This window comes from Athene cunicularia (assembly GCF_003259725.1).
Source record: "Athene cunicularia isolate RWA chromosome 15 unlocalized genomic scaffold, athCun1 chr15_part1, whole genome shotgun sequence".
NCBI lineage: Eukaryota > Metazoa > Chordata > Aves > Strigiformes > Strigidae > Athene > Athene cunicularia.
The window spans coordinates 107199-120504 of NW_020799121.1; the positions used below are offsets into that span (position 1 = coordinate 107199).

The 13306-nt window shown below is 52.8% G+C and overlaps 1 protein-coding gene across 2 annotated transcripts in view; it reads right to left on the reverse strand.

The window, feature by feature from the left end:
• Nucleotides 1-9955: 9955 nt before the first annotated feature.
• The window catches only part of POLE (DNA polymerase epsilon, catalytic subunit), a 40465-nt gene continuing 37114 nt past the window's right edge, over nucleotides 9956-13306 (reverse strand). The window contains exons 41-49 of one of the 2 annotated variants that reach the window (XM_026860089.1): nucleotides 12996-13121; nucleotides 12349-12481; nucleotides 12050-12236; nucleotides 11804-11932; nucleotides 11509-11702; nucleotides 11090-11290; nucleotides 10720-10845; nucleotides 10505-10594; nucleotides 9956-10301 (exon numbers count right to left, since the gene is read on the reverse strand). In XM_026860089.1, coding sequence (XP_026715890.1) covers nucleotides 10188-10301; nucleotides 10505-10594; nucleotides 10720-10845; nucleotides 11090-11290; nucleotides 11509-11702; nucleotides 11804-11932; nucleotides 12050-12236; nucleotides 12349-12481; nucleotides 12996-13121 — 1300 coding nt within the window. In that variant the 3' untranslated portion in view covers nucleotides 9956-10187. Of the gene's footprint in view, nucleotides 10302-10504; nucleotides 10595-10719; nucleotides 10846-11089; nucleotides 11291-11508; nucleotides 11724-11803; nucleotides 11933-12049; nucleotides 12237-12348; nucleotides 12482-12995; nucleotides 13122-13306 lie in introns of both variants that reach the window. The other variant, XM_026860088.1, reaches the window with a different exon arrangement.

The following is a 13306-nucleotide window of genomic DNA, read 5'->3' on the forward strand; positions in this document are numbered from 1 at the left end:
GGCCCCGGCCCGGGGGGTGCTGCCGGTGCCCGCTGTACCCGGGAGGGGCGGAGGAGCCGCAGGAGGAGCGGGGCGGCAGCGTGAGGAAGGGCAGCTGCCGGGCGTTGTGCTCCCCGGGACACTCGGGGGTCCCCAGGCGCCGGGACGGGCGTGTCCCCCCGTCCCCCCCGCCCGTTTCCGCCAGGGTTTGTGCTCTGACTCCGTGTCGCACCGGAGCGTGGATGGGATGAGTTCTGCTGCCCGCCCTGCAAAGATAACCCCGGCTTTCCTCGGTCGGACGAACGGGAATCTTCGCTGGAGCTGCAAGCAGAAGCTCCTTGGCTTCGGGCGTTCGGATTTTCTCGCCTTGCTCCCGCCGACACCCGAGGGGACCGGAGATCTCATGGAGCGCCGTGGGGGCGTCACTCGCAGGAGTGTTCCTTCCCCTTGCTGGACAGATGCGTTGGCACGGTTTTCCTGCAGGACGCCCACTCGATGGGCAGTTGCTCTTTTCCTCGGCAGGCTGTGCAGACATCGCCGTTAGGCTTTCATGAGGTAAAAAGAGGCTGCTTCTTGGGTCACTGGTCATCAGAGCTCTCCAGTTGTGTCTGGTTTAGAAGTAGAACGTGGCTGCCAGAAAGACTCAAGAGCGCTGTCTAAGAGGCTGTTTCCTCTCCAGAACCCCAGGAAGGGCTGTCATTAGGCACCAGAGTTAATGCAGACGTGAGAGGCCTGGGCTCTCCCTTTGCAAGACCTGCCACAAGGTCAAGGCCAACTCCTCTGATGCTTTGGGCTCACACTGGAACCCAAAGCGCTCTGAGCCCCCAGATGCAGCTGCCTCTGAAGGGCAGCAGCAGCCGCCAGGGCAGAGCAGCATGTAGCCGTGGGGAGCTGGACAGGTCAGTTGACTCCAGAACAGTCTTCCAGGGCCCATATCTTGATATCCTGCATGTCTCTTGTACCTTCCTCATGTCTCATTCCTGTGTAATCCTTTGCCCCGTTTGCTTCCTTCTCTTCCACAGGTGCCAGAATTGAAGCAGCATTGCCCCTGTTTGGAGAAAAGCTGCCAGATGCTCTCAGGTCCCCATGTCCTGAAGCAGAGGTTCTTCCTGCTTACCTCCTCTGTGTTCATGTCATCTGCAGAATCACAGCGGGGTGAGAACTGAGTGACTAGTCCAAGCAGTGCACTGCCTGGCACACCTGAGCCGGGGGTGACAAGGGAAGAAGAGTTTTCTCGCTGCCTCACAGCCCGTGCCTCTGAGTCGGCTGACGAATGCTGCCCCTCAGCTCCAGGCTGAGACCTCTATCTGTGGTTTCCCAGAATCATTGGGGTTGGACGGGACCTCTGAGATCATCGAGTCCAACCCCTCCTGCTCAAGCAGGGTCACCCAGAGCAGGTTGCCCAGGACGTGTCCCCTCAGGTTTTCAGTGGACTCCAAGGGTGGAGATGCCACAACTTGTGCGGGCAACTGGTTGCAATGCTTGACTACAGCTGCAGTCAAAAAGTTTTTTCTTGTGTTCAGATTTGATTTCATGTGTTCTTCCTCATCTTTGTGGCCCTTTGCTAGTCTCAGCCCAGTGAGTCCTGGCCTGGGGAGCCCAGCCTGGCCAGAGCACACAGAGTGCCCTCCGCACCCTGAGCAGAGGGAAGGATCGCCTCCCTTGCCTGCTGCAGAACTCGTCCTCCTGCAGCTCAGGGTGTTGTTGGCCGCCTTCAGCGCGAGGGTGCGGTGCTGGCTCATGGTGGCTGACTTCAGGCTTGGGTCCTGACTCCCTTTCAGAGCAAGCCTGTTACTATAGTCCAGCAGGCTTCTTTCTTCCGTAGAGCGTAGCTTCCAAAGAGAGAAAATTTGTGCCTGTGCTTAATAATCACAAGCGTGCGGCAGCCAGTTCCAGGTGCAGCGCTGTGGTCAGAAGTGTTTCTGTTCACCTTTCCCCTTCCGTGGCAATGCACAGACGGTGTCAAATCATCTGCTTGTTGCCTTCTGTTCTGCCCATTTCCCAAATGTCTTTCCTGCAACGATTGATAGGGGAGAAGTCTGAAGCCAGCTCTTTTCCTGCTCCTACAAAAGTCATCCTTTCATTTCCCTCCCCCACCGACAGTTTCTAGTCACAAGAAAACTGCTGGAAATGAGTGAAGAATGAGACCAGCATCCAGAATACTTTCTTATCTCTTCTAGCCAAGGTGTGAGTGGGAGATTCAGAAAACACAAGGCCAGAAATGGCTCTGTCATGATCCAGTCTGGCAGTTCTCTCTTAGTCCTGTGTCTTGCCCCAGAAGTTAGTCTGTTCCAGAAAAGATGAAAAGAGTAAATAATTTTAAAGTGTATTCTTGATTCCAGGATTAAATCGGTGAGGCATCAACTGCAAGCCTTCTGTCATTTTCTTCGAATGACTCTGTTAGACTGAAGCGCTCATTCAGCCTGAGCATTGCCTCGCACCAGGAAGGAGTTTGTCTCTTGCAGTCAGATCACCTCTTGATCTTTTTTTCTTTTCTTTACTAAATACTGGAACGAGTGTATCTTTTCATTTTTTAAGTAAGACTTTGAAACATGAGTACAATTAGAGATTGAGGGTATCTGTCTTGTTGGCTAGAGGTACTAACCCCCTGATTTCTAATGAAATATTGGAGTAACCATTTAGAGGATTGCTTCCTTTTTGTGACTTTTTGTAAACTCATTTCTTAGTTACTTGACTTCTTTTTAGGACTGGAGCGGAGTGTGTTCACCATATGAGTAAAGCAAAGCATGGATTTGAAAGGGTAAGCTACAGAATATTCAGAGAGACAACAGCATCTGTTTAGTCCCAGATTCTTAAACTGGCAAGCATTAAAATGCCTTTGGGTATTTTTATTCCGTTTTCCCCTACATCACCTGCATTTGCGACTACTGAGAGTTTCTGAGGAAGCAAACTGCTTCCTCTTGGGATTGTCCAGAGACAGTTGCCTGGTGGTATAAAAGGAACAACTGCTTCTGCCACTGTTCCTTGGGAGGTGAAGAGTTGTGTCAAATGCCCGGATTTCTGCAGGAGCTTTTGGACCTCTCCAGAACTGGCCGAGCCTTTACGTAGTTGTGGGCTTGTGTAAAGCGTCAGGTGTCCAGGGCATACTGCCTGGGTCTCGTGAAACCCGAAGGAAATCTGCTCGGCACACGTGGGATTGCCTTTACAACACGGGCACTCGATCCCGAAGGAGGAGCGTGGAAGGGCCGTAGTGCCGGGGCTGTCTTGAGGAATGGCCTGAGGAGGGAAGGGCGGGAACACATTGGTGAAGAAAGTCCTCAAGGTCACAGGAAAAACCCAAAATGACAGAACAAGAGAGTAGGCCTTGCCTTTTAGTTCTTGAAGCAAGCAAACCAACCAAAATCTCCCATCTGATAGCATTGTACATGGTTGTGACAGTTCTGGGGTTCCTTTTCCTTTCAGAATCCTCCAAAGCAAGTGAGTGTCAGTGGAGTCCAGCATCCCTTACTGTGGGCTGCAAACACCTGCGTTTCTGTAAGTAAGGAACTCCTGGATTGTTTGGTTCAAATTGGTCGTATTAAATCAAACGCTGCAAGGATTACACTGGTATTAGTTTTTGTTCAGAAGTTGAAGTGTTTGGTATTTTCCAGCCTGTGAGATGAGGAATCGGAAGCACCGTGAAGCAGGAGCTCACCAGTGATTGTGGCAGAGACTCTCACCCGGCGTAAGGAATTCCCACCCATTGAGCTCTGTCAGAGCTGGGCCGGGAGATGGGAGCCTACCACCAGGTCAGCCTGCAGTGGGACTGCCTTGGGAGCTCCCAGGCGTGGGGTCGGTCAGAGCTTGGGCCCACCTCTCAGTTTGGGGTCTGCCGTTGGGTGTGCGGGGAGCACGGGCAGAGCCAGCTTGTGGTTTTGTTCCTGCTGCTGTTTCTTACAGGGGCACCTGTGGAGTCCGGCCTTGGCCACGGAACAGCAGCTGGTCAGGCTGAGGGTGCAGTGCAGCCACTGCAGCAGCCGGACCACAGGGCCAACAAAGGAGCGTGGAGTCAGGAGGGAGAGGTCTCTCCAGGGTCTGGAGAAGGTCCTAATGCTGCTGCTGCGAGCAGCTGCAGCCCTGGCTCTGTCCCAGCCCGTGTCAGAGCCTGAGCCTGACTCTGGTGGTTCAGGTGACCCCACAGCATCGTGAAGCATGGATACCTCTTTTCTGTGGTTAACCCCAGGTCTGCCAAGGCAAGGGAACATTCAGAGAGGTCCTTTTGTCTTGTGGTAAGGTGCAGTGCTGCCAGTAAATGTTCCTCTTCTGAGCTGTCTTTGGGAAGAAAATGCCTCACGGGAGGGTCGCTGACCTCAGTCACAGACCCTTCTAACAGGGCACAGGTTATTTCTTTCCTCTGTTTTATCAGTCTTTCTCCATGTTACTTTGGGCTGGGGCTGTGTCCTTCCAGAGGACAGAAATTACCTTGTTATTCCAATTCTCAGAGAAGTATTTTAAGTACAATGTGCTCTTTTTGTTGTTGTTTCCCCAGCATAATCTTTTCACCACTACAGCATCTTTTTGGTGGAAAGAACTGACCCGGAACTACTAATCATTGTGGAAAGGTAAACTTGTAGCATGAATGTTGGGTTGTATTGTGTCTTCTGTAATTCAGCTTTTCACATTGCTTGTCTCAGCTGCTAAAAACTTTAAGTTCTACTTGTTTCCATTTCCAAATCAACGTCCTGACGATGCTGGGTTAGAAAGTCTTTTCCTTCACCGCCTAGAGGTTCTGGAAAATAAGCTTTAAGATTTTGATCCTTGAGAGTCATAAACTGGGAATTTTACATTTAAGAACTGTTAGATGAGATTCTAATAAAACAAGCATCAACTTGGAAGTGTGTGTTATTTTAGTTAGCCTTACCCTGGCGGGAAACACTCTGTCCCTCCAAGAAGCAGCAGAGGTTTCTGGGATTAGATGCCCTCCTGGACTGTGCTTCGCAGCATTAAAAAGGTGAAAATCGGTGAAGGTGTTTTGGGGTAGGTTTTACCACTACACTCCAGCCTGTGTAATTATTTATGCCTTCGATATGTAGTGGGATGAGGCTGGGAGCTAAGGTTTCAGACGTGCCTAGGGCACGCTGAGGCAACTCTTTGCCATCACACCAGCGCATTTGCCATAACCCATCGTTCTTCAGCCACCTCCTGAGCGGGGACAGCGTAAGCACGTCCATGCACAGCGCCAGTCTGCCACAAAACACTGAGCGATTGGTACTTAACCAGCAGCAGCATGCGGCTGTTTAACTGTGTCTCGGGGGTAACTTGTCTGGTAGAACGAGCCGATGCTCTAAATGAGTCAGAGAATGCAACACATGGTCTCTTTGGTTTCTTTCCACCCTGGTCAGGGATTATGCACCCCACGTACCGATGTACACATTGCTGGGCTCCTGTGTGCAGGGAAACAATGCTTTCCCCCAGGAAGAAATGGAGCTGAGGAACTGGTGCCGTTTATCCCGGAGAGGAGAAGGCTCAGGGGCCGTTTGGTCGGTGTGTGCGAACCCCTGAAGGGAGAGCGCAGAGAGGACAGAGCCTGGCTCATTCCACTGGAGCCCAGCGGCAGGACCAGAGGCCGTGGGTTCGACCGAAGCACGGGAGGATCTCTCTGCATGTCAGGAGACACTTTTTCCCCGAGAGGGTGACCGAGCCCTGGCACAGGTCGCCCGGGGAGGTTTTAGTCTCCCACCTTGGAGACAGTCCAGCGCCGTCCAGACATGTCCCTGGGCCGGTGGCTGTAAGTGGCCCCGCTCGAGGAGGGGCTTGGGCCCGATGACCTCCAGAGGTCCCTTCCGACCTCAGCCACAGTGTGCTCCTGTGAATATTCCAGAGGGAGTTTCCTTCCCTCCTTAAACCATCTGTATCTTGGTCCATGACTTTTTTCTGACTTTGGCCCTTCCGATTCTTTCCCCCATCCCGCTGAGGGGGCAGTGAGCAGCTGGGGGAGTGTCACCTGCCAGCCTGGATCAGCCCCCCCTCGAAGGGGTTGCAGCCGGCGGAGAGCCAGGCGGGAGCCCAGGCAAAGCCTGAGAGACCCCGCTGCTGCGCAGGGACCCCGAGCCCTGCACCCCTCCCTGCTTGGCTGGTGGGACCGAGCGTGACCTGCAGCAGGAATGAGCAGGAGGAGAGGAGTCTGGGGTGAAGCTGAGCCTGGGAAAGGGGAGGAATGTCGCTGTAGAGACGGACAGAGCGACACACACACACTCATGCTCACATGGCTTGTTTCTTTTATTACTAAAAGCGTGCATTTTTATGTATTTCAGGTGCCAGATTATTACAATGTCAAAAAAATTGTTTTTAACATTCTCATTGGATAACCTTTATCAGTTTCTTCCCTGCTTGCTTCATCCTGCTCCGTAGTCAGCAGCTCCTTGAAAGTTATTTGCTTCAAGCAAAGCTTCCTTATCTCAAGGGTACACCAGAATCTTGTCAAGGTCAAACTCTTCTTCAATCAGTTGTCGGCAGACCAGCTGCCTTCCCCGACAGAGGAAAGGAGTTAACGTGCTCTACTTCAAGCGAGTGTGGTTCACGTCTGCCTCCACCAGGGAACCTGACACTGTCCCACGCGATGGAGCACTGTCATCCCTGAGGCCAAGCATCTTCTGGGCAGCTGGCACTGGTTATGTTTCTGCTCAGGCACCAAGGACTAAGCTGTACCTTGTGCGATCTCCCTTCTCACCAACCCCTACCACGGCACAACAAAACACAGCCTGGTGACGTCCCGTGAGGGCTTCAAGTCTGTCCAGTGCCTTTCCTGTGAACTCACCTGCAGGCAGGGTCAGGAGGAATTGCCACCTGCGGTTACCAAAAGCTGTGCCATGTATTAAAAAAAAAAATCAGAAGTCAATGTTTTCATCTGACTGTAAACTGTTCCTGTCAACCAGACTGACACAGACAGACATGTGCTCAGGAGACACGGACAGAACAGGAGGGTGACAGAGATGATTCTAGACCTGAATCACTGACAAGAATCAGTAGAGGGAATCTGGCTGAGAATTAGCCAGACAAACGTAGGGTCGGACAGATATCAGAAAGAGAAGAAACACGGGATGAATTGTTGGCAGAAAGGCAGGCAGGCAGCCGGCCATACGATGGTGTCAGGGGTGAGGTTGACAGAGGAGGAATACATGGCTGGCTGAAGCTACAGCATGCACACAAAGACATTTTGATTTCTCCACCTAGAAAATGCCATTACAGAATGGTGGGTAATATTTTCAAGACATGCCTCCATCCTGGTCAATCATTTTAGGCAATAAAGAAAATGGTTTAATTACATCTAAGCAAAAGCATTTTTTATTTTAACTGGGACCGGCATTCTTTTATCTTTGAAGAAGCATTTGTTCTTTAAACCAGCGGCCTTCTAAAAGGAAAGGGCAAGTTACTTAACATTTAGAAACAAGCAAGCCCGGCTGTTTCTCAGGGGAACAATCCCTTCTCTTTCCCTCGGCATCTTATAAGCGCTGGGAAAAGCCACACGCTTCCAGAGGTACCTGGGCTTGCGGCACTGGTGACTATGGACCTCGATGCTCCCGGCTGCTGAAGTTAGTGCCATCAGGCCGGGGAGCTCGTTGGAGAGAGAAGCTGGAACCAGAAAAGGCTTCTCCGTGTTTCCTCTTCACACAGGACAGTTCTGCGCCGCTTATCACCCCCGCAAAAGGGGGTTCTCATCTGCCCTGGTGCTGCTTGTCCTGGTTCTGGCTTTGCCGGTCATTCGGCATATTCGGTGGGGTGTCCTGCCTCTCTGCGGTCCCCCGTGCTTAGTTTTTCCTTCCTCTTGCAACCTGTGGCCCTTGAATGGCTCCCATGTGCAGGTCTATGTGGCTCTGCCTGCCCCTGTATTGGCCCCGATGCTCCCACCCGTGCGTAAGGTGCTTCTGCAGAGTCTAGAGCCTGCGGAGCTGCTGCCAGTGCCCACAGAGAGCCTGGCCAGGCGGGCACCTTCTCTTACAGTCACCGCCACAGTAGTTTGTACCCACGGTGGAGCCTGAATGTGGCGGAGAGAGCCAGCCGTTAATTTGGGCTGCACCTGGTGATTCAGAGTGAGCAGGGGGAATGACTTACCACATGGAAGGAACCTAACCAGGCAAATGGAGTTAGAATCGAGCTAGAATGACTTCCACAGAGACAGGGGATGCAAAGGGTAAGGGAAAGCCTCCTGCCAAGTCATGAGGTTCCAAGAGGGTCCCCTTGATCTCTAAACTGCTGGTGGAGCCTAGGTGCGGCTGGATCCAGTCTCAGTCTCAGACTTAGACAACAGGTAAGTCTAATTGAATTACCTATAAACGATTATAATAGTATTGAATAGCTCCATGGATGGAGTAGTGTTTCATGAGTATTAATTCTGCAAGTACCAGTCACTCAGTGAGGATCTCTGGGCCTTGGGTCAGGGGGGACATCTCTACCTCGAGAGGTGTCTCTGCTCAAGAGGAGAGTCACTCTGGTGTGCACTTCAGCTGCAGTTGGTCCCATTCTGATGGCAATATTTATAGAGTAGAGTAACTAACTTCTAGTCAGTATTAGAGACAAGGTAGCTGACATTTTCTTACAACTGGACACTAGTTCTGAGCTAGGGCTATCTTGCATATTTGGGTTTCAAAACAACCTCTTGAAATATATTCCTGAGGCAACTTTACCAGTTCTACATAAGCCAACATTTTGAGCAGATCCCAGAGAACAGTGTCATGGAGGAAAAACCTATGGGTATCTTCCTCAAAGGAGTTTGTGACTGCTACCAAGGATTAGGTCTCCCTAAAGGGAAGTGAAAAGACTCGAGGACATGAGTAGGAGGAATCAGTTGCACCCTGGAGCAGAAATCTTCCTTTACAGGAGAAAACCCAACTTGGGTATCTTCCTCAGAGGAGTCTGGGGCTGCTACCTGTGATCTTAGGTCCTTGCAGCACTGATTGAGGATAGTGTGGGACATGTTTGGGAGGAATTTGGGGCAGATCTCTGAGAAGAGAGTGTCCTTTCAGGAAAGAAAAACCTCTGGGTATCTTCCTCACAGGAGTCTGGGTCTGGTCCCCAGGATTAGGCCTCCCAAAGCGAGGTGAAAAGACTTGATGACATGCCTGAAAGGTATCTCAGGTGCTTCCTGGAGCAAAAAATGTTCCTTTACAGGCAAAAGCACATCTCGGGTGTCTCACTTGGAAGAGTATGGGGCTGGTAATCAGGATCTGAAGACCCTAAAAGTAAGGAGAAGACACCAGGAGATCCCTCTCGGTAGGCCTGGGTGGATGCTGGAGATGTGAGCGTTCCCTAGAATTAAGAAGTATTTCAGGTGTCATAGTCAGATGTGTCTAATCTGTTACCTGGAATCTCTGGTTCATGATGGAGAAGTTAATAAATTCTAGGAGATCCTTAGGACTGTTCGTATGTTTTTTGTAGCATAGTGATTTCCACCCCCACTCCTTGAAACCCAGATGTCCTCCATTTTATCATAATTCTTTGGATAAGTCTGGGGCTTCCCCCTGAGATTTGAGTTTTTCAAGTCAGAAATCAAAATGTCCGAGTTTCCTGAGAGTAATGTTGGGTGGATCCTCAAGATCTGATCAAAGGAGATCAAAGATCTTTTCACCTTTGAAGAAAACACATCTTGGGTACTTTCCTTAGAGGGGTCTTTAACTGCTACAGGCTCTCTCATATCCCTGCTTTAGTCCAAAATATTCTGGGACATTTCTGGGAGTCAAGCCCCTAGGTCCACTGGCTGCTTGTCTGTGGCATCTCTCCCCCAGGGTGGGCAGGAGCAAGGGGCAGAGCCAGGCCCATGGCTCACTGAAGCACAGCCTGCAGCCCGCTACATACTGGAGGGCAGAGGCCCTCTGCTGCATTATGAGCCAGCATCGCCCCTCCGGTGCGCTGGAGGGGACAGGCTGCTGCCTTCCTGCCCCCAAGGAGGCCTGGATCAGACAGGGACAAGTCCTTTCTGCCAGCAAGGACACAGCCCCTGCTTCCCTCCCTCCCCAGAAACTACACCGGCCCTCTACAATCCATTTATTTATAGAAATTCAACTGTAAAACGACACCTGGAGACCAGCACAGACCTGGGCAGCACAGCTCCAGCCTCTGGTGCCTGCAGGCCCCCACACCAGGCCCCTGGGGACAAGACAGCCTCGTCCCTGGCATGGCTCCTGCTCTCCCTCCCTCCCTCGGCAGACTTGGGCTGGGCAGTGTCGTGAGGGGTTGGCACATGGTGGAGTGCAGGCAGGAGGAGCACCCCCTCATTGCTGCAGCTGGGGAGTGGTTTGCAGCAGCCACTCGATGGTTTCCAGAAGGTAGGCCATGCCGTAGTGCCGGGCAATGTTCTGGAAGATGTTGATGTGGTCCAGGAAGGTCTAGGGAGAAGGGAGCAAGGAGGGAAGGAGGCTGTCCAGCACCCCTGAGGGGTGGCCAGGCAAGGCTAGTGGGGCAGGGGGAAGCACAGCAGGTCCCAGAGCCCAAAGAGTTACATAAGCAGCAGAGGAGGAACAGGGTTCCTTACTGTCCCTCTAGGAGCTGCTTGCAGGGGGCTGGGCTAGGCCAGAGGGTGCAGGCATACCTGGGAGGAGATAGTGAGGGTGAAGTCTCCGGCACAGCTACAGTACACAGGCATGTGCCTCTCCTTCACACCACGACACTTCTTGCACACCTGGAGGCCAAGGAGTTTTAGGTGGGCCAGAAGATGAGGCTGAGCCCCTCTGCCAGGGGCAGAGCAAATGTGTCCAGCCTCAGCCAGCTCGGGGGACAGGTAGAGCAGGGGACCTCCACACTCACCAGGTCCTGCAACACAAAGGCCATCAGCTTCTTCTGCAGGGCCTCCACCAGTGCTGTTTCGATGGCATCAGTGTCATACTGTGCCTGGCAGTTGGAGCAGACCCAGCCGGGCAGCACAAACCCCTCCTAGAGGCAAAGAGGAGAGAGGTAAGCACCAAGAGTCCCAAATTTTTGGAGAGAATGGAACATCAGCCAAAGCCAAGGGATGCTCAGACCTATGACAAGCAGCCAGAAAAGGAGGTGAATGGGAAATGGCCTTTAGTGAGGCACCAGCAGCAAGCACAGCTGCCAAGCAAAGGGGTAATGTGATTGACCAGCTTCCAGCATTGCCATGCTTGGGCCTCTGGTGTCCCCAGGTAGGAGGCTGCACCTGGGAGAGGGCAGGGTCCTTGCACAGGTCCAGGTCTCTACAGAAGTTGCAGTTCCTGCAGATGACTTCAGGGAGCACGTAGGAACGGCAAGGGTCCCGAAACTGGGCTACTTCTGAGAACTCGCCCACCTCAATGAGGCGCAGCAGGTCCCTGCGCAGTTTGTTCACCTGGTTGGTTACATTGGCATCCAGGGAGAGGACCTGCAAAAACAAGAGCCAGGTGAGCCTACCAGCAGAGAAGAGCATCCTCACCAGGACAGCTCATATCCTCGTGACCTCACGTGGATGCAGGGCAAGACAATCTTGTTGTAGATCACTCCTGAAGGAAAGCTGCAGCAAAATGTCAGCCATGGCCAGGGACCAGAATTTGAGTCCTGACTGCATACCTTCAGAAAAGGGGCCTAGACCACCCTGCTGACCTTGCAAACGTATTTGATGAACTCCAGAGCTGGGTTGCTGAGTGGCAAGTAGGAGCCAGGCAGCACTGGGAACAGGTCTGAAGGCTCAGTGGCATTACGAGAACCAACCATCTTCTTCTGGATCTTCTGGGTGATGGTGAAGAAGCTCTGGGTGAGCTCATTGGCCACATAATCCTGTGAGAAGGTGATCATGCCTAGAGATGGAGTAGAGAGCACTTGAGCCATATGGTGGCATGAGGACAGCAAGGTGTTGGCTCTAGGCCTGCACCAGGGCGGCCTGTGGCTCAGGACTCACCGGGCATGGCCCCCACCTCCCCCAAGGCCTCCTGGGACACCTGGCTGGTGCTCCTCTTGACCGGGGTGCTGCCAGGGGCATTGCGCCGCAGCTCCTCCTTCATGCTGTGGTAGACGGCCACAATGTAGGCTGGGGAGACAAGGGCAAGGCTCCAGCTGCAGTCTGTGCCAGCAGCTACCCCACTCCAAGCTCTCCTTGGCATGGGAGAGGCACAAGCAACCTCATCCCCTCCCTGGGACAGCTCACCCGACACGATCATCAGGAAGTAGCTCTGGCAGGAGGCAGCCTGGGGCAGGAACTGCATGATGTTCCAGTTGTTCTCCAGCAGCTCCTCCACATTTGGTTCCCCTTCCTCCTCTTCTTCCCCTGCTGCCGCCTCTTCCTCTTCTTCACTGTCCTCCTCCTCTGATGCTTGCCTCTTGCTGGTGTCCTTCTGGAGGAGGCAGTGCTATCACAGCAGTCACTCATGCCCAGCCAATGCCTCCCCACTCAGCTCAACCCCCAGCACACTGCTCTTGGGGGACTGAGTGCTTCCCAGCTCTTACCTCCCCATAGTGGACACGAGAATTCACTTTTCCCTTGATACCTCCATAATTTGCTGGATCCATCCAGAGCAGGAACTCCCAGCAACGGGAGAAGGAGATGGTCAGAGAGTGGAAGATCTCCTTGGAGTGGATGCTGGAGGGCAAAGACTGCAGTCACCTCAGCACTGGCATCATCCCTTGTTCAGAGCCTTCTCTGTGGGATGCCCATTGGGAGGAGGTGGTGCTGGCAAGAAGAGAGGGGGTTCCCCCCTCCCATCTAACCACTGGAGGGGACCCCAGGGGAAGCCCTGCCCCAGGAGTCTTGGCTCCCTATGTTTATGTCGAGGTGCCTGTACCACAGTTGGGATGCTGAGAGCCAGCCAGGGGCTGAGGTGCTGGGCACCATAAATTCTCCTGAATGTCTCTTCTAGATTGAATCCTATGAGTATTCTTGGAATATTACCTATAGAGGACAGCTAAGGGACAGATCCCAAATCCAGGTATGACACCAAGAAAACTGGGAAGTCTTATCTATTCAGTACCTTTACCAAAACAACACCCCACCCCAGAAATTTAGTGCTGAAGCCCATCAAAAGGAAAAAAAAAAAAATCAGCATTTTCCTTGCTGGGCCCTGCCTCAGCTCCAGGCCCTGGCAAGCACACCCCACCTGTTGATGATGTACTCCATGTAGCTGATGGCATCCTCGATGCGCCGCTTCTTGGTGCACAGAATGATCCGGTTGAAGTTGGCATAAACCACAGAGGAGCCCAGACGCTTGAACTCGGCCACCAGCCTGCAGGCAGGGCACAGGAGCAGCAGTCAGAGGGCAGGAAGGCAAAGCCCGAAGAGCAGATGCAACCCGTGGAGGACACGCTGATCCAGCACAATCAGGAGTCGAGCATGTCAGTGGTGCCATGCAAGGGAGCTCACCCAAACAGTCCAGGGGCTCCAACCAACTGCCCACCTCTCCAGAGGCTG